At 42.2% G+C, this 24,065-nt stretch overlaps 3 protein-coding genes across 4 annotated transcripts; 1 reads left to right on the top strand and 2 right to left on the bottom strand.

Annotated features, from left to right (window-relative positions):
- Nucleotides 1-222: 222 nt before the first annotated feature.
- On the bottom strand, nt 223-8,645 carry mtf2 (metal response element binding transcription factor 2). Of its 2 annotated transcripts, none has more exons than XM_028428561.1 (15): nt 8,408-8,645; nt 7,349-7,550; nt 7,008-7,089; nt 6,409-6,519; nt 5,222-5,322; nt 4,838-5,007; nt 4,630-4,725; nt 4,380-4,448; nt 4,079-4,202; nt 3,702-3,769; nt 3,435-3,602; nt 3,049-3,163; nt 2,813-2,871; nt 2,552-2,659; nt 223-2,355 (listed from the first exon to the last, which is right to left on the bottom strand). In XM_028428561.1, exons 1-15 carry the CDS (start codon nt 8,410-8,412, stop codon nt 1,980-1,982), a joined length of 1,854 nt encoding a protein of 617 aa, XP_028284362.1. In that variant the 5' UTR covers nt 8,413-8,645; the 3' UTR covers nt 223-1,979. The 2 variants fall into 2 exon arrangements, 1 of the variants encoding a protein (XP_028284362.1); XR_003672083.1 differs by having other exon boundaries at nt 2,322-2,355; nt 3,066-3,163.
- Nucleotides 8,646-9,072: 427 nt separating this feature from the next.
- Nucleotides 9,073-16,170, top strand: dipk1aa (divergent protein kinase domain 1Aa). Its single transcript, XM_028428599.1, has 6 exons — nt 9,073-9,556; nt 12,929-13,063; nt 13,143-13,250; nt 13,338-13,514; nt 13,604-13,735; nt 13,846-16,170. Exons 1-6 carry the CDS (start codon nt 9,503-9,505, stop codon nt 14,524-14,526), a joined length of 1,287 nt encoding a protein of 428 aa, XP_028284400.1. The 5' UTR covers nt 9,073-9,502; the 3' UTR covers nt 14,527-16,170.
- A 64-nt stretch (nt 16,171-16,234) lies between these two features.
- Nucleotides 16,235-19,297, bottom strand: rpl5a (ribosomal protein L5a). Its single transcript, XM_028428634.1, has 8 exons — nt 19,183-19,297; nt 18,775-18,844; nt 18,557-18,672; nt 18,350-18,484; nt 18,037-18,239; nt 17,489-17,666; nt 16,547-16,635; nt 16,235-16,408 (listed from the first exon to the last, which is right to left on the bottom strand). Exons 1-8 carry the CDS (start codon nt 19,183-19,185, stop codon nt 16,306-16,308), a joined length of 897 nt encoding a protein of 298 aa, XP_028284435.1. The 5' UTR covers nt 19,186-19,297; the 3' UTR covers nt 16,235-16,305.
- Between the last annotated feature and the right edge of the window lie 4,768 nt (nt 19,298-24,065).

Raw genomic sequence — 24,065 nt, 5'->3', positions numbered from 1 at the left:
ACATGTTCAAATTCACACATTTCAAATACATCTGTACATTTGCACATCTGATGCTGACACCCAGCATCTAATGCCGGTATTCCTATTTATGTCTCCATCTATCCTGTCAGCACCAAGAAGTGCTGAAAACATGTTCAGAGGAATAATAAAATGAGTGCCTTGTGGTTATGAATGTATCTGCCTCATATCAGCTGTCTGTTTAGAAGACAAACATGCAACAGATGAAAATATTAGCTTTTATTCATCCTTAACAAAACAGGTTCACAAATAACACGTCAACCTATATAATGATGTATAAAAATGTAATAACAAGAATCTCAAAAGACAAAGCAGACATTACATGTATGTTCTTTGGCTGCAGAAGCCTGCTGGAAGCCAGTGGTAGCAACGTGTGGGCTGAGACACTGACGTGAAAAGAGAGAAGCTTCAAATGCAGTGAGGACACATTAGTGAAGGGTTGTTTTAACAGAAACATACTGACTAATTGTTGACACACAGCCTTTTAGTTTCCTTAGCGAGTCCTTTCTGACTGTTTAAAAAAGAAAGTGTAGCAGTAAAATGGACTACATATTATTTTTCTAATGATGGAGGCTCTGATATAAAAACACTGATCAACAACATAAATCAAAACCTCCCATCATGGCCAGTGCACTACAGTGAAGCTTCGGGGCACATCCTGAGTGTGTCAACTCCAAGCTGAACTTGACATAAAAGCAAAGAATCCAAATGCATTTTTGTCAATATTTTAACACAGAAAATTGAGCGCCTGAGTCAAATGATTATGATAACGATGCTGAAGCTCCCCTTTGACAAGCCATAATCACATAACTGAACAAGAGCATTATCCAGGACTAACTTGCATAGGCAGCAAAAAAAACCAGTTCTGAACTCTTGGTGTGGAACTCCAGTATAAACACATATCTTATGCAGAACTATAATACTATTTAACAAAAGAAATGAATTAGGTCCTTTCTAGATTTCAAAGTTAACAGTCATTTTATTTTAAATTCAAAATGCTTTTTGCAAACTCTTTTCTCCAGAAAGGACAGAAATTACTAAGAAAATTGTTGGTTAGGTAAGGGCTTAAGATAAAAAAATATATATATTTAAAAAACGTCGTTATGGATGAGAAATGCTGCCTTGTAAAAGCCAAAAACTCAAATTTGTTCACAATGAGATGATAGCCTAACAGATATAACTTGATATGTGCAAGTAAATCCAGAAACTGAATAACAAATCTGTCCTACTGAACAGAAAAGGCATTAAAATGAATAAGGGGGGGAAAAAAAAGAAAATAATTATAAATGTAGTATAGTTCTATATAAAATAAACATTTGCAGCAGCATATCTTTTCTTACGTTTCTCTTTAACTGCTCACAAATGAGCACACTTTCCATAACAGAGCTGAAGGCCTGCAAAAGGCAACAAGAGGTACTCATAGCTGTGACTAGACTGAGAGGGGACACAAAACACCACGCTGCTGTTAAACCAAGCGTTAATCTATTGCTGAACGGCTGCAACAATTAATGTTGGAACATACATCCTCCCTCTCCAAGATTTGATACCTGACCATCTACATTCCATCACTGCAGGTTCGTATTTAGCTAGTCTGGAAATGAAAAGCATATCACTGGGTTAAAAAAACAAAAAGTACAATAACCGATCACTGAAAGCCTACAGGTACAGTGCACAGATCAATAATTCCCCATGAACACATAGAGGTTTCTGTAAACATTCAAAGCAGACCATGAAGTTAAAGCCAGAATAACACAAATGTGGTGAGGCAGAATAACACTGCATTAACCTTAAAAGATGTCAAGATAATACATAAATGAACCGGGACTGTGCTGTACCAGTAGGCTTTCTACTGGTCTAAACTAAACAAAGGTGTACATCGATTAATGCTCCGAATACATGTCCCCACACAAACATGGACCTCATGTAGGTGCTGTTTAGCAGTGACCATGTCAGTGATAAGTCTAAGAAGCGGTGACTCCTTCCCACTCCACCAAGTACTGCACCTTGCCATCAAGGGTGACCCGTCGAGCCAGGACTTTATACTTTTCTCCACAAGCCAGGCGCCCTGCTGCTCCAAAGTAATTGCTGATAGAGCTCTTAAGGTGTGAGAGCTGGCTGTTGGGATCCATACCATGAACTATGTCTGTGGAGTGAAGCCCTGGTAGGCTGCTCAACATCTCTGTGGGTGAGAAGTTTGTGTCTGCGTGGCTGGGAGGGGGGATCTCCGGGTTGGGAGGCTGCAGGGCCCGTCGTGGCCGCCCACGTTTCCTTTTCAAAGGAGCAGAGGAAACGGGCATGATGCAGGCTGTTGTACGCGTCTTGCTGGAACTACAAAGGCTGGGGGTGTTTGAGAGGAAAAGAGGAAGTAAAAAACAACTGTTATTAATACTCAGAGCTGCCACACAGTGGATTATGAGAATTAAAAAAATAACAAGAAAAATAAGAAACAGTGTGCTTCTTTGGGCTAAATGGGTCCGTATGAGGTCACGGAATAATGTGTCCAGTATGAAAATGCACTTTACAGCAGGGATACCTGGACTGTCTTGAAATGCTAGTTGAGGTAGTTTCTGAGGTGCTCAGGGCTCCAATGGATTCCGCATCTGAAGTTCGTGAAGACAGCAGAGACCTGTCACTCCTGGTGCTGTGGTCAAGATAAAATAATTATGCACAGGAAAAACACTTTTATTACTGTCAGATGCATTTTGACTGAACAAGTAAAACAAACAATAACAAATGCAATTTAATATATTTAAAGTTGTATCCCTAAGCATACATTTTACAATTTCTCGCTTACTTGTTAGAGGTGAAGTGATCCAAAGCATGGGACTCTAGTGGAAGAGGCTTTCTTTGTTCCTGTCGAAGTAAAGTCAGAATACTCAGCATGATTTCTTCTGAATGAACCCTTAAAAAACAGTGGCTGCACGAGCTGACACCTATACAAAACACCCACCCCCTTCAAAACAGAGCACCTCCCAGCTCAGAACCACTACACAATATAACAAAAACATACATGCATGCACAAACACACACCTGGGACAAGAGCTTACTGGAGCGTTGTGGTTTAGCCAGAGTCTCCAGATAGCGTGCTCCTTTCTTCCTCTTTTTCTTCTTCCTTTCTGTGCCATTACTTAAAGTACTGGAACTTCTACAGCAACAACAATAACAGTTTCACAAGCATTGGCAGCTGTGCATTAAATAAGAGTGTAACAGTTGAGCAGTCACATATTATGAAATAAACAAGAGTGGGACAGAATCAACAGTTTTTCTTCAGTGCTTTTTAGTATATTTTCTTTTAGTATATTATTTAGTAATTAAGCGATTTGCATAGAACACATAATCACATTGAGGTTCATTCATGTTGAGCTGTAAATTTTGATGTGTTTAAATGTAAAACTTTAACAAGTTTCACATCTTACCTCAGGGGAAGGGCCTTTGAAGATTTGCATCCCTTGATGGTGATTTCATGTGAAGCCTTCTCCATCACTCTGCCTACTGGCTCATCACAATTTGGGGGAGCGGGTGGGAAACGGATCCTTAAACCAAACAAGTGCTTCTTTTTCTTGACCTCCTTTCCTGACATGAACCTGGAAAACATCAAAGAAATGAAACATCAAGAGTCAATCACAGAATGAGACAGAAGGGCAAGACCGTGGTCAACAAAAGAAGTTAGAAATGTAACTTACATGCAGCTATTGTTGTTTAGTGCCTCCAAAACACGTTCATATCGCTCTGATCTCGGAGTGTTGGCAATCTATAGAGACAAAGGTGCAAAAAAAAATGTAGTATTGGAAAATTCACACTATATAATTTCAAGATCCAGTTTGGATCCAAAGGTTAAAATCTGGTTTTCTGGCCTTCAATAAACTTGTACTGGTGCAAATTGCCACTTTATTGTATAGAAACTGCTCACGTGTGACAGGTTTCAACTTCCTGACCTTGTGTGCCAAATTCATTAACTACACTCTATGATACCAAACTAAATTAAAACGTTCTAAAAAATAAAACATTCTATGATTCATTCTTTAACTGGCCACTGGTGTACTGTATTATGTGTCCTTGCCTCCCCAAGCTGCAGCAGCTCCCAGTTGTTGTTGATGTAAGCCATCAGGTCCATTTCAGAATCAAAATACTTCTTCTTGTGAATCACACTCAGATTGTAAAGGCTCAGGTGTGTGATATCCTTCCTGAAACATTTTTAAAAAGGTTTGGCTGTCTCACGTTTCCTTATTCTTTAAATGTGCAATTCTTACATGTGACAATCAGACAACAGGAGAGAAGGGACATAATGTTTGATGTACTGTTGTAATGGATGGCTCCAAGTGTCAGACACATCAACATAACACATCTTAACATTTTCTTACCAGGTGAGAGGCAGCCGACTGAGGTACTCTGGTCCACCGTTGCAAACAGAACAAATAAACACATAAAACCTAAAGTCAAAAAAGAGAAAAAAAACATTATGTTTTTATAATGTTTATTTAAAACTGCATTTAGTTTGTCGTAGCAGTTCTAAATTAACTAGAGGCAAAGGTGTCTCAAAGTGTGGTCTGCAGGGACCACTGTTTGTGTAATAACCACAGACTTAGCCATTTTTTTAATTAAGAATAATACCTATCTCCATAGAGCATGGGCATCTGTAAGCAATGGAGGCAGGCTTCATGGAACCATTGCTGGCACCTGTTACACTGCAGCATCTTCAGGTACCAGCTACAAGCAACACACAAAGATTAACTTGGTCAGTTATAGGTTTTAGGACTCTGCAGAAAATTGGTCATCTAAACACTAAGGTGGTTTTAAAGTATACAAATGTGCTACTCACTCTCCTGGGCCACCACAGTAGCAATAGCAGTGCTGGATGTTAGTCTTATGACTCTGGTCCCACACCAGTTGATCTAGGGGATATGGGAGGGACAGGTGCACCTCCATGTCATGTTGCTCTTCCTTTAGAAATCCTTTAGCAGATGTTCCCCTCCTTTGTGCACTCTGACTCTGTAAACCACAGACTAATGGCTTATAATTGCAAACAAGACTATGTACATACACTCCATAATGACCTGTACAGTCTATTTATCTTTTATATGTCTATTTGCTTTACAGTTCAACCAGAGCAAATAATAAGCTATTTGTCATGTGAGCACATGGTCATCTGAACAAACAACTTGTACAGCTAAGTAAAATTTCTTATTCAAAGCAGAAGCTGTACCTTGGACATAGAGGTGAGCTCACATTCTGAGCAAAGCCACTTGTCATCAGAGTCAATGACAGCAGCATCAATGATGGGAGTGTGACACACTTGATGGTAGCCTAAAAGACACAAAATAAGACATTTACACATAGCTGCCACCAAAACACCCTGCCCACAAAGAATGCCTTATTATTAAAACAGCCTTATTTATTTGTTTAAATACAGGTTATACATAAACTAGAGACAATTTTATGGTGGGATCACAATAGCTGGCAGGTCAACACACTGTAGTCTTCAAAGGAACTGTTGGTCAAAACTCAATTCATCTACACAACTACAAAATTCTACACAGATGTGATGCTATGCTGCTGACATAATCTGTCCAAACATAGCTACATATAAATGCCTGTCACGATTCCTGCCAAGGGTTTGGTCCAGCAAAGCAAGGCTTAGTCAAACTGGACCTTTTCTTTGGCCAAATGCTTGCAAGGAAAATAAAGTCACACCTTAAAAGTAACTAATTATATCAGACAAACGCATACTGACCAACCAATACCTGGGAGACTGTAAAGCTGGATCCATACTCCGCGAGACAAAGACATTTTTCCCCCCTGCAGACGTTACGCCCACAAAATGATGTCATTTTTTGTCTCTGACCGCCCGCTGATCCGCACTTTTGTGCACAGGGTCCGGGCCGAACTTTGTCTTTCAAGGCTGTGCGGCAACCATGCTGTGATTGGTCGGAATTTATTGTGGGCGTGATGAAAGTGGAGAAGCGCAAGAGCCTCTCCAGGTATATAGGTAGGCACAAACACTGAATCTTTGCTATTGTTACTTTTAATGTCGCATTTTCACAACTCATCGCCAGTCATCTCACGCTGTTGCAGGCACCCTCTCTGTATAATGCCCTCTTGCCATGGCACAAGTCCTTGTGGTGTGTTAAAAAACTCAGTAAAGTCTTTCCTTATAGTTTAGTGGGCGGGCCGTATGAGGAGTTCTGCACACACGCGTCTCGCGGAGTATGGTACCTCAGTGCGGAAAAGACCTTTTTTTTGTATCTCTTACCACCCGTGGAGTGCGTTCTCCGCTCTTTGTCTCGCGGAGTATGGAACAGCCTTAACTCAAAACACAGCCATGCTATCAGAGCTGGTACAGACCTGTAACGGTTTTGTTCATGTCAAGCCATCAGAGATAACGAGCAGTACCTTGTCCACACTTGTCACAAATGACAATTTCATTGGGTTCCTCTGAAGTTTCATCCTGGCATATTGAGCACACAATATCATCCTCATCATCGTCATCATCATCTTCATCACCTGAAAAAACAAACACAAGACAGTATAAAAAAGCCTTAATTTTCTATCGCTCAAATGGCTTTTCATATACAGTATGCACCAACTGCACATTCCACATACTACTTGATCAATCTAAAATATATTTTTCCAATCAAAAAAACATCATGCTAAAGAAATTCAGGTCGACCAACACGTGGACCAACTAAGCTTAACCCACCCCCACCATCTCATCGTGACATGTACACTGGGAGTGCACTGCAGACAGTTAACTGACAAGAGCGGGAGATAAGTCTGGCAGGAGAAGCAAACCGGTTTGGACGGCACAACACAAAGTCATGAAAAGTCACTTTTACATTGTAGACAATGATTTTTATACTGATGTTTAATTTTTCTTTAATTTATAAAACCCTTTAGACCATTTTCAAACTAACAAGATAATTTAGTTCTTAAATTATTCAAAGCATGCAAATTTTAAATTAATTAAAAAAAAAAAAATTAAAAAATTTTACCTGTCTGGATATCCTTCCAAAGAACCCATGACTTCGACCGGTCCTCAAAAACCACAAAGCATCGCTGCTTCTCACGATCTATCTGAAAAAATAACATCAAGACATTTATGTCTAAACATATCACTAAATACACTGGTCAGCCTTTCACACTTTCAAAGGTATGTTACAGTCCAAACTAAAGTAATCGAAAAACAAATGTTTCATGTCACATCCAGGCTCTTTCCACATGCCAACATTACATCAAGGATTCTACATTCCATTAGTTTAAATATTAACATCTGCTGCAGCTCTGATGAAAACTACTTAAGAGTACCAAAAGGGATTGCGTCCCTTACACTAACCTTTGTGATTGTCCCCAAGTAGAACAAGCCATCTGACCACCTGGCCAAGACGTCCTGACCCTCTGTAAACCTGTCAGACATATTGTCTTCTCCATACTGGTCCCGAGCAGAAAGACCAGTGGGAGACAAGGACGCAGCCTGCTGCTGCTGCTGGGGGTGAGCTCTGTGATGGACAGACAGGTGATCCACAACTCCTGAGTCTCTGAAAACCAGAGAGGGGGGGAGTGAAGAGGAAAACACATAAATATGAGATAAACTGCACTGCATAATTATCTTATAGTAAAGGTCGTTGCATTTTTGTCAGTGTGTGTGTCTGCAACTAATGGTTATGTAAATGCAGATGCAACAGTATAGTTACACCACAAAGATTTTAGAAGCTAAAGATGGGAGCTACATGTGTGTATCTGCACTGAAACACTGTCCTGTGTGTGTGTGTGTGTGTGTGTGTGTGTGTGTGTGTGTGTGTGTCAGAAAGGGACAAGGATACATTGTATGGCCACACAATAATGAGTGAAACATGCCATTTCCCCTCCACTGGCTACAAACAACAGGTGATTATGCTCATAATTACTGCTAATTGTTAATGAACCACAGCCACGCACCCAGTGAAAGAACAAACATTTCTATAACTTATTCCAAATTAAAAATTAAAATAAAGGCAAATGTTAATGTAATCACTTTCTAACATCGTTTTCATTTGGCAGCGTGTCACTTTAATTATCAAAATGTAACACTCAATAATGTATATTTCTGATGTAATTTATATAAAAGCTTGCAGAGGGTGTTTTTTTTCCTCTTTTCCTTTAGCTGCTGCCCGTCAGCCCGGGGTTCCCTTTGTTCAGATACTAAGAGGTCCATACGAGCCACTACAGATGATAAAGGGACAGCCTGAGATAATGTTGCACCTGGAACATTAGAGTATAGTATATGTAGCCGCTTGCACACACACGCCTGCTGGATAGTACAAATAATCCGCATACAATGCCGCCAGTAACCTCGGCCAGGTCGCTGACCGTCGGACCCACACCCCCCAACGGGAGGAAAACATGACAACAATACCTCATTCGGTCACCTCCGCTTCTACAACTGACCCGTACGACAAAATAACTGCAATAGCAGTGACGCTGTTATCCCGCTCGCTCTGCTGCTAAATTTATTTCAACAACAGATCTCGAAAACTTGCGCTGCTTGTTATGCCTTCTTTAGAAAATAACAAACGGCTCATTTTCCCCCAGCACGTTCGCCATTTTGGTTTCCCGCTGATGGTCGGGGAGTGCATTATGGGAAGCGCTTAAACGACTGCTGCTGGCTGTGAAGCTGCGACGCTCGCTGACCTGTTTTTTTTAAACATTTGAAATTGTAGGCAGGGCATTCACCAAGCACAGCATATCCGCCCCTTAAAGAAGCAAAGATGTTTTTATTTTGTTCGAACGCTGTATCTTTTCTTTGTGAATGAAAAACTAATTGGATTGTCGAGCCAATTAATTAACAAATATATATGAAGTGTGTTTATTGTAAGGGACTAACGTCACAAAATTAGTGTTTTATATTAAAAAAAAATACAGCCACTCGTCGGCGCTACAACACAGATGTTGTGTTAACATGTCAAAATATGTTTAAATGTTATGACCGGAAGCTGGATTTGGATGGCGACCAGAGTTTTATTTTGAAAGGTGTAGCGGAAGTTCGTCTTACTCATGCTAGCTTGACCAGCCGTATTTTGAGGCTTTGGCAGTCACACAGTATAATGAGTCGCCGGTTTTAACACAGCTTTCTGTCTGCAGTCTTGGGGCTATGACACATATTTCAGTTTGACAAGCTGCAAAGTTAACATCGTTTGAGTGGCAGACCAACGAGTCGCGCCTGCGCCCTGATCCTACGTTTTTTTCCAGCCTGAGGTATGTCGCTTTGCTTGAATATCGCCAGCTGCTGCAAAGAGCAGAGGCGCAGGCAAAGTGCAATCTCAGAGCGATTCACAGGCGAGAGGCGAGCGGACAGTCTGGACCCGTGAATCAGAGTGGACTCGGACAACGTGTGGTCCATTTTTTTTCTCGTGCCAGACGTCTGGTGTGGAAGACGTTTCTCCCCTGTGTGTGTTTTTGGATGATTTACTCGCACAGCCTGGTCCACGTATTGAGATGATCTATTTTTGTGATGGCGAAGGGTCTGTTTCCACGGGCCTGGGTGAAAAAGTCTTTCTACTTTCAGGTAATAACGCGGATCGATCATGTCTCCGTGAAGCGGATTACAGCTGTTAACTGTTTATAATGAAGTAGTCATCTGTTTGTATCGGGGTCGTCGTGGTGTCACATCACAGTGACAGCTGCTCATAAACACGTTATCCTCATACTAGTCTGATCTGATGGATGTCGTAGGCTGATCAAAGTACCTGATGAATGTGGCTGCTGTCGTGGGTGGACAGCTTTGTTTAGTGACAGGTTAGTGCAGAGCACTGCTGGCCTTTCACGGAGAGGAGAAAGTGGCTACACCTATACCAAGAGAGGAGTCTTTGTTAGGATCATGTTCATCTTTAATTTTTATCTCCCCTCGCTTTTGACTAAACAGACACCAACCGCAGCTTTTCCTCCTCCCTCAAGAGTTAATCCCCTCGCTGGGTAATAAGGGTTCAATCTTCTGGTTTGGTTCCCAGCTGCCAGCAACTTCTCCCAGTACAGTAAGGAGCTTATGGAAAATGAGGAGAATACAGGCTTCCAGCTGCCTGCAGGGAGGGGTGATATATTGCTGCATTACATTACAACATATAATACAGACTGATGTCCTCTGAAAGCAAAAACATGTGGAAGGGTGAAAGGGTTAAAGATCCTTTCACATTCAAACACACTTCTGTGCTGCTCTGGTTTCTTTAAAAGTCTTGAGGGGAGTTTAGAGAGAGGAGCAGTTTAGGGTAAAGTACATAATTGCACTCATTGTAGCATTTTACCAAACCAGTTTGTACCTTTGTATTCGAGCAAAAGGTCAACACTCCTACGCAAACTGGATTACTAAGTCTGAAAAAAGGGGACCTGCTGTTTTTTGTTGACACATGAAAATGTGTTGGCACAAGGTCTGGTTAGCATGTGATGGTTCCACATACCAGGTTAACAGGCCTGTCTGGATAACGTTATAACAAAGTACAAAAACCAGGACAGCTTTTGCTTTCACATTTGATGCAGAGTGGACAAAATCCTGCAGCCACAAATCCTCAGAACATGAAGTCGGACAAATGACTTTTGAATATCAAAGCTTGTTTGATAAAGTTCAAAAAGCACCAGTTCAGAGAGGATTGGTTGAATCTGTAAATATACCCTCTGATCAGCCCTTTCCTGTTATGAATTACTGACAATAGAGTGTGCAGCCAGCTCCAATCTAATGTAGCTTATAATGTTCATCATCATCAAAGCTGGAGGACGTCCTACACTGTACCTGACGATGTCAACTGGAGGTCCTGTGTCTGCACTGCAGGTCAATACTTAATGAGGGTTAATGCTGGGTAACTGAACCTAATGGTGACAGGTGGTAACCCTACAGTTTGCCCTATGACTTCATTCACCTCAAACACTTTTTTTTGTGGCTTCTCATCACCAGATCCCATTATCAGCAGTATTGTTTTCATCATGTTTGCTTCTATACCTGCTGTCATGCTTAGCTCTGCTTCACAGAGATCAGCCAAAGCATTAAATATTATTATTATTACATATTTTTGTTACAGTGCAGCATGATTCTGCTGTGAAACCTTTGGTCCTTTATGTGAATAACACATACCACATCAACATTGTTCCAGACTCCCTCCCTCCCAGCAGCATGACAATGCCCCCCCACTCCCACCCCACTGGAAAAACTGCTCAGGAATGGCTCAAGAAAACATGACAAAGAGGCACTGACCCAGCCGAGTGAGATCAGAGAGATTGTTATCTAAAGCTATAGACTTATGTCTCAACAATAGTGCTTCATACTAATCATTGTACTGCGAGAAGCAACCAGCGGGTACAGGCACTGCTCTTTTATGGTGATCAATTATGTTTGTTATCTAATGGTTTTCTTGTTGAGACAGACACAGTGCATGTTGGGTTCCAAGAAGATGACACCTCAGGGATTAATGAAGGATTAAGCTCTGCTCAGGTTTCACGTTCTTTAACTTGGAGGCAGCATCATGTGTGTATTGGTGACACACACCACCAGACAGCCAACACATGACAATCGGTGTTTCATCCCACTGTACAGAATGTTAGTTGCTTGTTGATAGACAATGCAAACTTTTCTACTACTGTCTGTCCCTTCCCTGGAGACGTACTCTCTACATAATCTGTTTGTTCATCTCTTCAAAGAAGAAGCTTTAACCTACTGCTTATAAAATCTGCGAAAATAACAGGGGGCAGGAAATAATTAGGTATTTATCTACAACACTAACCCATCTCCAAATTTAGTGTTTTGTGTTTATCGTGTCTGTGTAAATGTGGATCTAATGTTTTCTGTTCTGTTTACACACCACGATAATCACAGCACATCAAAGATTAAGCGGCTTTGCCATCCTGGCTGCATATTTTTGTTGAGATTTGGAAAGCTGAATGAGAGGCACCCAACACTGCCAAACCACACACACTACATAAGCAGTTCCTGCCATGTGATCAAAGAGAGAACCAAAATGACTTTATTTTCCCTACCTCCCAAGAGCCGGTACAGTCCTCGAGAGAGAGTTAGAAGCATGTTTTGCTAAAGGACCAGTGTTGTGGCTCACGCAGGCAGTTTGACCCAAATTCTTTTCACCGCTTCACTTTGCCTTCCAACATCTAACTTCTTTTTTTTTTTGCTTGGTTGCATTAATTATTCATTTTCTGTATGTAATGCTAAAAACTTTTCATTCATTAATACATCATTCACTAAATCAAAAAAGGCTCCAATTACGTTAGACTGCAGGATGTGTCGGTCAGCATACACACATCAAACACAAACTGTTCGGGTATCCCGCTGCTCCACACAGGCTCTTACTTCTCTGTTTTCTGTTACACTACTTTGCATTTTGATCATTTTTGATGTGATTCTTTTTGTCATTGTAGAATAAACATCAAACAGAAACAAATCTTCACTTGCAGATTTTCTTTTGCATCTCCACTCAGTAAATAAGGTGTCATATATACAGGTATTTATATCACAACATGTCTGTGTTTTGTCAACTTGAAAGTGAGTTTATACCTGCATTAAGCTGCACAGTGTGACAGAAACAACAGGATGTCTGTTTAGAGGGCTGTCATGGGACATGTGATGTGCGCATCTTGTGACTCAGACTAATTTGATTTTTTTTTTTTTTTTTAACGAGCCATAACCAAAAAGGTATTTCACCCCGTAACAACTGAACCTCCACCTCCAACGCATTTTCCAGTGTAACAAGCTTTTGTTGCACAGGCTGACTGCAGCTGGTACCATGTTATGGGACACCCGCTTGCTGTCACCATGGTAGCCTAATATGTGATCAGGCTGATCTTCTTTCTGCTTTTGGTCTCTTATCACAACGTTGTGTATATTCATCCTGTGCTCTGTCAGATTTTCATGATCTCCTTGGTGTTTCTGCTCTTCCCTCCACAGGCTCGGATCTCCTTTGTTCGGGTGAAGTACCTGTTCCTTACATGGCTGACTGTGCTGGTGGGGAGCTGGGTGCTCTATGTGCAATACTCAGCGTACACAGAACTGTGCAGAGGACACGAGTGCAAGAATGCTATTGTAAATGTGGAAATTTGACATCAATTTGAGTGTGATGTCAGCACAGCGGCTTAAATACGTCTTTCTTTCTTTCTCCCAGTGCGATAAATACAGGAGGGGGATCATTGATGGCTCTGCCTGCAGCAGTCTGTGTGACAAAGACACACTCTACATGAGCAGATGTTTGTCAACACTGCCAAACAACCAGGTGGGAGAAAGCTGAAAAAAGTGTTACATAAATACATAACAACAAGGTGTTTCTGTTGTTACGTGTTTGTTTGGCTCTGTTTGCCAGGTGTACACAGGAAGCTGGGGAGACCTCGATGGGATCATCCGCTGTAAGCTGGGGGAGGTTGTGCACTACGAGCTGGGTGAAGAACCTGAGCCGCGGAGAGAAGCCCCTGTGTTTGATAAACCAACCAGAGGCACCTCTGTGGAGAAGTTTAAAGAAATGGTTTTTAATCACCTCAAGGTACCGGTAAACAAACGCCGCGTCAGAAAAGTTTAGAATCCGATCTAAAGCATTGATAAATCCCCTCTCTGTGTTTTTCTGTCCACCAGTCCAAACTTGGAGAACAGACAAACCTTGCCAGCCTCGTCAGCCAGATACTCTCTGTCGCCGATGGCAACAGAGACGGACGAGTGTCACTGGCAGAGGCCCGCTCTATGTGGGCCCTGCTGCAAATGGATGAGGTACCAAAAGAACTCTTCTGTCAAACACAAACACCATTTTTTCATGATGTCAGTATGGAAACGTGTCCTTACAGCTCTGTGTGAGACAGATTTTTACTCTGTCCTTTCAGGTGCTGCTGGGCCTGCTGCTCCAGGACCGTGGACATACTCCCCGACTCCTTGGGTACTGTGGAGACCTATACATGACGGAGCGTATTCCCTATGGTCCCCTGTATGGATTGTCTCTACCCTGGCCTTTTGTGTCCTGGGTGCCTAGTGGTTTGCAGCGCACAATGGACCAGTGGTTCACCCCCTCCTGGCCTCGCAAAGCCAAGATTTCTATGGGTCTGCTAGAGCTCGTGGAGGATATCTTCCACGGCACCTACGGCAGCTTTCTGATCTGTGACCTTGCCGCCGCACACTTTGGTTACACCGACCGCCATGAGCTCCGTTTGACCAACACTCGGGCAGTAGTTCCTGAGGCAGAGTTCAGGCAGACCATGCGAGCACGGAAGTGTGAGACTGATGCTGACTGTGTTTATGGAGTGGACTGCGAAACGTCATGTGACTTGGCAACAAAACGATGCCGGGAGGAGCCGGTCCAGCCAAACTTAGCAAAGGCATGTGGTACACTGAAGGACTACCTCCTGCGTGGGGCGCCATCGGGGATGAGAGAGGAGCTGGAGAGGCAGTTGTACGCATGTATGGCTCTCAAAGGTAGTGCTGGACAAATGAACATGGAGCACTCGCTAATCCTCAACAACTTGAAGGCTCTGCTGTGGAGACAGATCTCACACACTAAGGACTCGTGACGAGGAGAAGTCTAAGATGCTGTGATCTAAGAGTAGCAAGACATTTCTATCACCTTCTAACACTTAAGAATGGTCAGACTGAAGGGCCTACCTCCTCCATCCCAGGTTCAGAATTCTGGGAACTGGTTAGATAATTAAGTGAATGACTGCATGTTGACATCATTCCATAATTCACACAAACACATTGTGTTGTTCACCACAGTGGAATGTTAGAAAGGCACACTCACCTTTGTAAGTTTCAGAGAGGAGACACTGAAGTGCTATTGCTGCCACAAAATATTGCTGATACTTGATTTGTGACTAATCTTGGACATTCAGGAAAACACAAATCACAGATGCAGGACTGAGCTCCACACAACACCACTTCAAGAGAGGATCCCTAGTTTTTGTTAAGGTTGCTGTGAACAACCATAACATTAACCAGTGAACGCAATTGACCTTTTTAAAGATTAAAGCTGACACTACTTAATGTTTTTAAACAAATCAAGAAGAAGGACCAAAACCACCAGTGCGTTAGTTTCTCTGCTGCTGCTGTACTCACGCTGTACTGACAACAGAAGAAAATGCTGCATTTGTAATGCAAGTGATCCATGTACCATGGTCTGGACCTTTGAATTCATTATCAGGCTATAGGACCAGTGTGCAGGTTTTAGTGAGACCTGCTAGCAGAAATGGAATGTAGTATTCAAAATGATCTTTTCACTACCCCCTTACTGAACAGTGGCTTTCTATGTAAAATGCCACTAAATGCTTAGAAATGAAGGGGTCTTCAGTGGGTTGCAGTCTGCAGCCTCACCACTGGATGTCACTAATTCATACACTGTGGTCCTTTAATTTTCATTTGATACCGTGTTTACAGTAGCAGGAAGGCATCAGCTCAAACTGCAGTGCACGTGTCACCAAATACAACAGTGTTCAGAATTTAACAGACAACACACGTGTGCAGACTCATTTCAGGGTTTGGCTGCACATGCAGTAAAGAGTTTATGATTTTAGCACAATCACATGACTAGAAAAATATTATCACCTAATTCAATTTTAAAGTTTAGAGAGAAAGAAAAACTCACAAACACTTTTAATATGACACCCAGGCTACCGACTGAAGCTGTTCTGATGATTTTTCCTATAAGATAGCACCAAGGCAGACAACATGAAGGTACATGTCAGTATTCGACCTGGGTCATACTGTGTATCATCAGTGTACGTCGCCATGCTGTAACCCTAGTGACATCCTCAATGCTGCATCAATGACACGAAAAAAGAAACAAATGTTAATGTATTTAATTTGTGAATGTCAGATATTTCTACTTCTCACTGAACATTTGTGGTAATGTACTGTACATTTATTTTTAGATTTTGTCAGTGCCATAAAGATCATGCTGAAATCATCACATGAATGTTTCTGTGGGGATATGAAACCTTGTCACATTTGATGCTGTAAAAAATATTCTCCATAACCCCTCCAAATGTTGCTGAAATGAATTTACTGTGATCGAGTGACTCGTTGAACCACTTCAGTGCAGAACTAGTGACCTGTAAAGCATGTCCGGTGTATGGTCAGTGCTGCTGTCTGAAAATGTATAAAATGTTTACTTATTGAAGAAACCAGCATGATTTTGCACAATTAAATTGCATACCACTTCAGTTAACTTGTCAGATGTTTTCTCACACATAAGACTACTTAAATAACTGACAGACTACAAGCTGCTTGAGTTTGAAATAAATTTATTTGTCTGTGGTGTGTGTTGTGTTTTCCCAGCAGAGCCCCGAGTTGAGGCCCTAACCATCCCCTGCTTCTTGTTCTTGTGCTCGTAAGAAGCTGGCCTTTTTCTGGGCGACGCGGTCCTTCCTCTGTGCCAGAGATAACTTGGCGCGATTCCACCTGCCCGGAAAGAGACAACAGCAGCTCCATTAACATTCACACCACCACAGCATGAAACATTTCCCTGCTCAGTAAAGCCATTAAAGACATTAAATAAGTGCTTCGTTTTCTTGAGTATCAAATTTTAAGTGGACCCACCTCTTCTTCTTGACGTCTTTTTTGGGTTTCTTTTCGTGTACGGGGTTCGCTCTGATGGAGGCGTGTGCTTTTTTGTACATTTCTTCTACCTGGAAAACACAGAATCATGCATGTGTTTAAGCACATAGAGAAATCAGCATCTCTAATTGCACAATGGTTCATCTTGCTTCTCTCAGCCCCGTCTTGAAAAGGACAGTGAACATCAGCCGGTGCAAATGAAGGACCAACTACATTTTGCTCAGCGTGGTTTTTATCATCATCAAGAAGCAGAGAACCAGGGACATCACTGAAGTGGATCCAATGTGAGCTACATGTCTGGTGTAGTGTAACTGATGAGTTTTAGAAACAGTTTTCAGTTTCAGACACTTGTGTTGCAGACTGCATTGCGGTCTTAGTGGTGGTTGGCGTGTGTACTGTAATGAGAAAGCTGCTGAAGGGGCATAAGTAAGGATGATGTTTCTTGCCAGACATTTGAAGAGACATCAAGTTGTGAAAGAATTCTAAACAGTCTGTTTGATAAGCAAACCAACCTCTCAGCGCTCCCTGCTGGACAAATAATGTATTGCTGCCAGCTTTAAAACGAAGATGAAACGGAACACAAGCACAAGAATATTTGTAACAATTTTCTCTTGAATTGCTAATAAAGCTTTAGGATGAAATACTGCTAAAAGGGAAATCATTACAGCATGATTTACCTCTGACATTTTTATGATTTTTAAATTATGACTATTGACACTCTTCCCATTATAAACATTAATATAAAAAACCCACCACACTGGATCAGCACAGGAAACAAGAAACAGACAAGAACAGGAAACCAGACAATAATTTCTTCGAATCTAAATCTGACTGGATGATAACATTTGTTTGCTTTCCTGTGATTGTGTGAAGGCGTCAGACAGTGAATGATCTATTTTAATAGATGAGCAGAGGTCATCTTACCGTTTCTGGTGTGACTCCGTTCTTAATGAAGCGCGAGAACTGTTTCTTGTAGGCCTCCTCATCCTCCTCCATCAGGTAGGACATGTAATCGGCCACATTCATGCCCATAATGTGCTTCCGATGCATCTCTGCGTTGAACTCTTTGCTTTCTGCGTCGTAACCGGGGAAGCGCTTCACACTAGAAACAAGCAGGTTAACAGAGTCAGCCAGGTCAACGTTATTCAGGTTTACGAGTATCCACACATAGATACATACTTTATTTATCCCGATGGTAATTCAAGTGTTAAATTCAGTGTTACACAATGAAAAATACAAGCCGTGGTTCATCTTGCTTCTCTCAGCCCCGTCTTGAAAACGACAGTGAACATCAGCTAATGCAAATGAAGGACCAACTACATTTTGCTCAGCGTGCTTTTTATCATCATCAAGAAGCGGAGATGAACCAGAGTTTGTTGTTGTATAATGTCAAGTGGAGAAAGATCTCTTATCAATTAGAGCATTAATACCAATATCATCTAAACCTGAAGCATTTCTGACGTCATACTGACCTGTGAGGAATGGCCAGTCCGCCATCGACGGCCCCCTTCAGCGCGCCAAACACTTTGTTCCCTGTAGTGGTTCTGGCCAAACCTGCATCCAGGTAGCAGGTGAAGGCGCCCGGCTGTCCGTCTATGCTCTCTACGTTGAACTCATCTCCCGTCACCTCCACCTGGCCTTCATACACCTGGTCCATGCCAAACTTGTGCAGCAGCTGATAAGAAAGAATAGCCATGATGTAAGTCTAAAGGTTCTGTGATTAAAGACATTTCAGCACAAATCTCTGTGCTGTCTTCAGCAATTTTCGTGGGTGTACGTGCGTACCCGGCGAGCCAGCAGCAGCCCAGTGCAGTAGGCCGCAGCGTAGTTTGTGAGGCCCACAGCGATGCCGTATTTAGGCAGCTCGTGAGAGTAAGCAGCACACACAATCTGATCCCCTTCGATCTTTGCATAGGCGATCTGCAGACAGACAGAGCAGGTTTAGGTCAACTTGAATGTGTCAGTGCAGCGGACAGACTTTCAGACACTTACCTGGCAGCAGATATCCCTGTTGGAGAACCTGACGATCAGTCTGTACTTGGGCGTGTTGTACTTGTTCTTGTCCTGCACAACCAAGCGTTTGCGGGCAAAGAAGTCAGTTTTCCCCTCTGGTAAGATAAAAATTAATGACAAAGGACAATTAATGTGGGTTTAATTACATTATGCATGCACAGTATGAAAGCTTATGCCTTGTGAATGATCCCATGTACCTCTCCTCCTCCTGAATTTGACTTGGTATCTCTTGAAGTAGGCCTTGCTCTTCACCACTTTGACGAAACCCTGAGAAGAAATAGAGCCAACGTGTTAGCTATGAACCAAAGACAGCTTTTCACACACACAGCGCCATCATGTCAGCTGTATTCAGATTCAGGGTGTCGTGTCAGGGACTTTAACACTCGTTTTTAAGAGCAGTGTGTGTCCAGGTCAGCTGAGGTTTCATCAGCCATGATTTGCCACGCTGAAGCAGGGAGGCTCGCCGGCCCGGAACAGACCGGCAGCCGCAAACATCCAGCGGCATCACACGCACAAACCGTAGGAAACACATTTGCACGACGCAACAAACCTACACGGAATATAATTTGTCGCGTTGGCAAGAATATAGATTAAAAACAACTCACCATTTTGGTTTAATTTTGCTTCTCTTCCTCCCGAGCTCTGAGGCGGTCTCCAGTGGCGGAAGCCGGATCTTTCTACTGTTCCACCAATAAGGACGAAAGCAGGCAGACAGCGCCCCCTGCCGGCCCGGAGGAAGTTGGCCAAGTGTGTAATTCTTTACATTTATAAAACAAATGAACAACATTTTAAAAGGGTCTCCACGTAGAGTAGTAATTAAAGAACACATCCTAAATTTCACCACAGCCCTCTGTTATAGTGACCTCAACATTATGCTGAAATATGATCATTGCTCTTGAATTTTCCCCTCATGTTTCAACAGTTTCTGACCAATTCCAAACTTTACATGTACAGCACCAAGTAATGTACTGCCATAGCTTTAATGGGAAGTCGGTGTTATCACTATTAGAATTGTATCTGCTGTTGATGAAAGATTACATCACCAGTATCTCAATTCAATTGCAGTAGCCACGTTTGAACCAGTGGAGGGCAGCCACTATGCATATTCATAAACAATTCATTATTGTGCACTAAAATGTCAAATGTCCTCTCATCCTTAATGACACTCAGATCTAAAGATGCCTCTGTAATTTAAGGCTTTTACCTGCTGTATCAAGTTTCATTTTTATGAGCTCATAAGACAAGGTGTTGAGAACATATATCGAAAGTATAGACAGTACAGAGGCAGGTTCACACACTGATTCTTGATATCATAAAAATCACTTGAAGCCATTGCACAAATTTGAAAAAAATGAAAGTAGAGGCGCAATGAAGATGCTCATGAACATTTCTCCTCTCATATGCACAGATATGCCAAGGCCAGACACCCTGACACTCTCTGTGACACTACTCTCATTGATGTGTCATCTCTGTGTGTTGTGAAATCATCCTACACAAGAAACTGTGGTGACCTGGGCTGGAAAGGTCAGAAATTATGACATGTCTCATGCTTGGTCCTGAGAGGTCATAATATTAAACGGCTGAATCAGCATCAGAAGTAACTTCTGGCTGACTGACTGACTGATATCTGAATTTCTGAATGAAAGCTGCCAGGATCTGATTAACACCTGGATGGTGCATCCCCCTGTGAGCAGCAGTTAGTAAGAGTGAGGACAGCAACAATAACAGTGCACTCGTCTCATATTGTGGATCCACCTTTTCTCTGGAGCTGCTGCTGCCGACCCACCCATACAAATCTGCTGTGATTGATATGGAGTCACTCAGAAGGCTCAATGTGCTACTGTACAGCTTACAGAGTTCACAGACATGAACACAGATAAGACTCAGAGAATCAGGAACAGGCAGAAAATCCACACCTGGCACCCAGTGCTGTAGATCAAAACAATCAGCCTGAGTTTTGTGTTCATCTGTATGAAGGAAAGAAAATGCTTCTACAGGCTGCAGCGGCCTTTCAGATGGGCAGGATACAGATTTATGATTTAGGTCAACATTTTTACCACTTCAGGAGAATATTAGTTGTTACTTAGTTGTTACTATTAGTTAATGTGGCACCAGCGGTGGAGTTATCTATATAAGCAGGCTCTGTAAGTCAAGAGTGGAAAATATTCAGGTTAAAATGGACAATGATGGTCAAATGTTTGCCTCTTCACTGTTTGAGGAAGCAACATTTACTCTGTCTAAATGTCTTAACCAGTGAACCAACTTAGTTTCATTTAAATGGTTTAATATGAATATTGTTCTTGTTTTGGGTTGAACTTTAATTTTAAATTATTTACATGGCAGGATATAAAGCAATGGCTTGTCACTTTAAATGTACTTATTATTTAAAAGTAAAAAAAAGAAAAAACAGAATAGTGTTTTCTCAAAATGTTCAAATGTCCCTTTTATTCATTTATAATGTGTGTGTTAGATGTTCTGCAGTTCAGAGGTGTAAGTCATGTTAACAAGAAAAAGGCCAACAGCCTGACAGTCTCCAAAAAAAAAGCGTTGACAGTGATGCACTAGTGGTTCAGAGTGTCTATCAGATAAATCAACAACTACTGAATAAAAAGGAACCTGCTTTTCTGTTTGAGCGAGATAGATTATATCCCTCCCCGTCACTCTCAGTGCAGATGTTCTCACTGTTAGATAAGAAAAGTCATAGTCACACTTGTGGACAGCTTTTTCAGAGCCGTTCAAGCTCTGTTTCTGCAAAACTGATTTCGCAATAAGAGAAGCAATTGTCCAGTCATCCCTCTGCAGCAACGGCTAATAAGGATTCACGCATGAGGGTGGAGGGTGTGGTGGGCGTATGAAGGGGTTAATATTCGTAGTGCAGTTTGTCCTGTCCGAGCGCGATCACATCTGAGCTGTTTTGAATTTTTTTTTTTTTAATCTGAATGTGAATAGTTTGCTCCTTCTGCATTATGCAGTGGTTTTATCAACAAGTAAATGATTGGTGCGCTGTACTTCCATCCTGATGGTCACAAAAAAAAGACTTTATGGCTCCAGTGGACTAGAGATGACTAGCAGAAAGTGACACATCAACACATGTGTTCACAGTCACACCACAGATAACAAGACTGTTGACATGCAACGCACTCTTGCCTTTCCTGCCCCCTATTCTCACTTATTTCTACGATGGTCAGCAGCAGTACAGGCTCTAATTAAATGACAGTTCTAGGTGTGGTGATATTGGAGCCATATTCCTCACACGTTGTTTTCCAGTCAGAAGATCTTTGGCCCAGATGACATTACAGTACAGTAGCAAAGTCAAATCAGTTCTGCTGAAAGTAAATGGAGCTTTGCTAACTTTAACAGCAGACAGTATATATCAGGAACAGCAGAGATGGTGCTAAGATGAAGTTTCTGTGTGAAAGCCCAGCCTTCATCTGTCTCCACACCCGCCCTTATGAGCAGTGTTTTACACCCCATGCAAAAACTGATAAAGTGGCGTTTTTTATTTCCGAAAAACATATCCAAGTGTCAAAACACACACTAAAGAGTGTCAGCTAACAGAAGCTTGAACTTAGAATGGTGCAACAATGGCAGAAAATATATATTTTTAGTGGGGATTCAGAAAAAAGGGGAAATTAATACAAAGTGCTTATTTAGGCTCAACTGTGCCTGTTGAACTCTGACCTTTCAAATGGCTGCTTCACCTCCCCAGACGTGCAAACAGACACAATGACCAGGAAACACCGAGCAGCTTTCTTTACGTCCACACACCAATGTCCCCAATGAGATTCTTGGTATCTGAGGGGGATTTACAACCAGAAACGGCTGCGAGGGTTGCAAAAAAAAAAGGGGGGGCAAGCTGCTGATCTGGCTGATGGACGAGGGAGGTGATTTGTGGAGTGTTTATAGCATAAATCCAAGGATCTGCTGGGCAAAGAGAGAGATTCTTCTGTTTAAACACCCCTTCAATGTGTTTTTTTAAGATCTGGAGCCATGATGACTGTGTAGGCCTGAAATGTTTTTTGACATTTTTGCCTTTAATTGAGAGGTGACAGTGAAGAGAGACAGAGGGATGACACACGGCACAGCGCTGCAGGCTGGACTCAAATCTGGGCCGCTGCTGGTCTAAACAGCCTCAGATTGGCTGGCACCCCATGCTCAGAATATTTTACCTAATAATTAAGTGCTTAAAATAAGTCAGATTACAGTAACACCTATTCCCTTACAGCTTCAAAATGGCAACATCTGAAGTGAGGGCAGGCGAGAAAAACAATACATTCATGGACCTGCTGTGTGAAAGAAGAACTGACTTGCCTTCAGCAAGCGTCCAGTAAATCATTCATTGTGTTCTCACTCTGCCCCCTATCTGGTGGCTGCAGGTGGGGCCAGCTGAGAACTTGAAGAGATTCAGCTTGCCACTCCCAGGATGGGAGGAAGGGGAGGATAACAACATGCAGTTGAACCCAAGGAAAGCAGCGAGAATCAGATTGTCTAGCTGGAGGGAAAAGAATGGTTTACAGGAGGGAGAGGAGGGGTGCAAAGTTGTGGTTAGAGCTTTGGAGCCAAAGGAACCTGTGAGGGGATGAGATAGCATGATGTGGTTTTCAACGAGATGCCACAGCAAGTGTGGAGTTGGCGAGGTAAACGTTCAGACTCAGAGCCTGGGAGAAACAGGGACATAAAGCAGGGAAAGGCAGTTTAGCCACAATAGAAGCTATTATGACATGAAAGTTTGAGTAAAAAAAACCTTGTAGGTTCTGGAATCAACAAAGGAGCAAAAATGTCAGCTGAATGATTTTTATCGTGCATCTGCAAGAATGAAATCTGTGTTCGTTTCACTTACAAACAGCCTGACTTAGAGACACGGCAGCTTTTCAGAGAAGAAATTACATGTTCTTCCTCTTACGGATGAAATGCTGAATTTATTCTCAGATCAATACTCTGATATGACTATAGGTCTGCTGTCTGCTGCTGTCTGCTATGTCAGCGTAGGCCTGCATGTTGCAACAGAGAGCTGCTTTTTTAACATGACAGGTGACACACATTAGCTTTCAGTTCAGATTAAATTTGTTTCAGTCAAAATCAAGACAATATCAGAGAAGCGGCCATGCTCTGTGCAACATTCACACATATGTGGTGTTAAAGCTGCAGCCTCAAGTGTATTTAAAACTACAAGGAGTCCCCTGCAGTCACTGCTCATCAGGGCTGAAAGGGGGGTCGTGGCGATCAGCTCGAGAAAATAACCTGGTGGCTCACCAGCACACGTCTTTATTTAACCTCGTGCATCTGTAATCCGCACCTTTGACAAGGTAGAGATCTGCTGCTGTGAAAAGATATGAAAAAACACCCCCTCCACTGCGATTGGGATTCTATTTCAATCACTACTTGCTGTCAGAGTCAAAGAACGAGAATCAAGGCCTGCTGGGGGGAAGAGGTGCTGTGCAGGGGAAGGGGGACAGAGAGAGAGAGAAGAGAGTGTGGCTGCACTGAT

The sequence above is a fragment of the Parambassis ranga genome, chromosome 17, assembly GCF_900634625.1.
Source record: "Parambassis ranga chromosome 17, fParRan2.1, whole genome shotgun sequence".
Lineage (NCBI taxonomy): Eukaryota > Metazoa > Chordata > Actinopteri > Ambassidae > Parambassis > Parambassis ranga.
The sequence above is the reverse complement of the archived record's forward strand: the minus strand, read 5'-3'. Positions and strand labels throughout refer to the sequence as shown.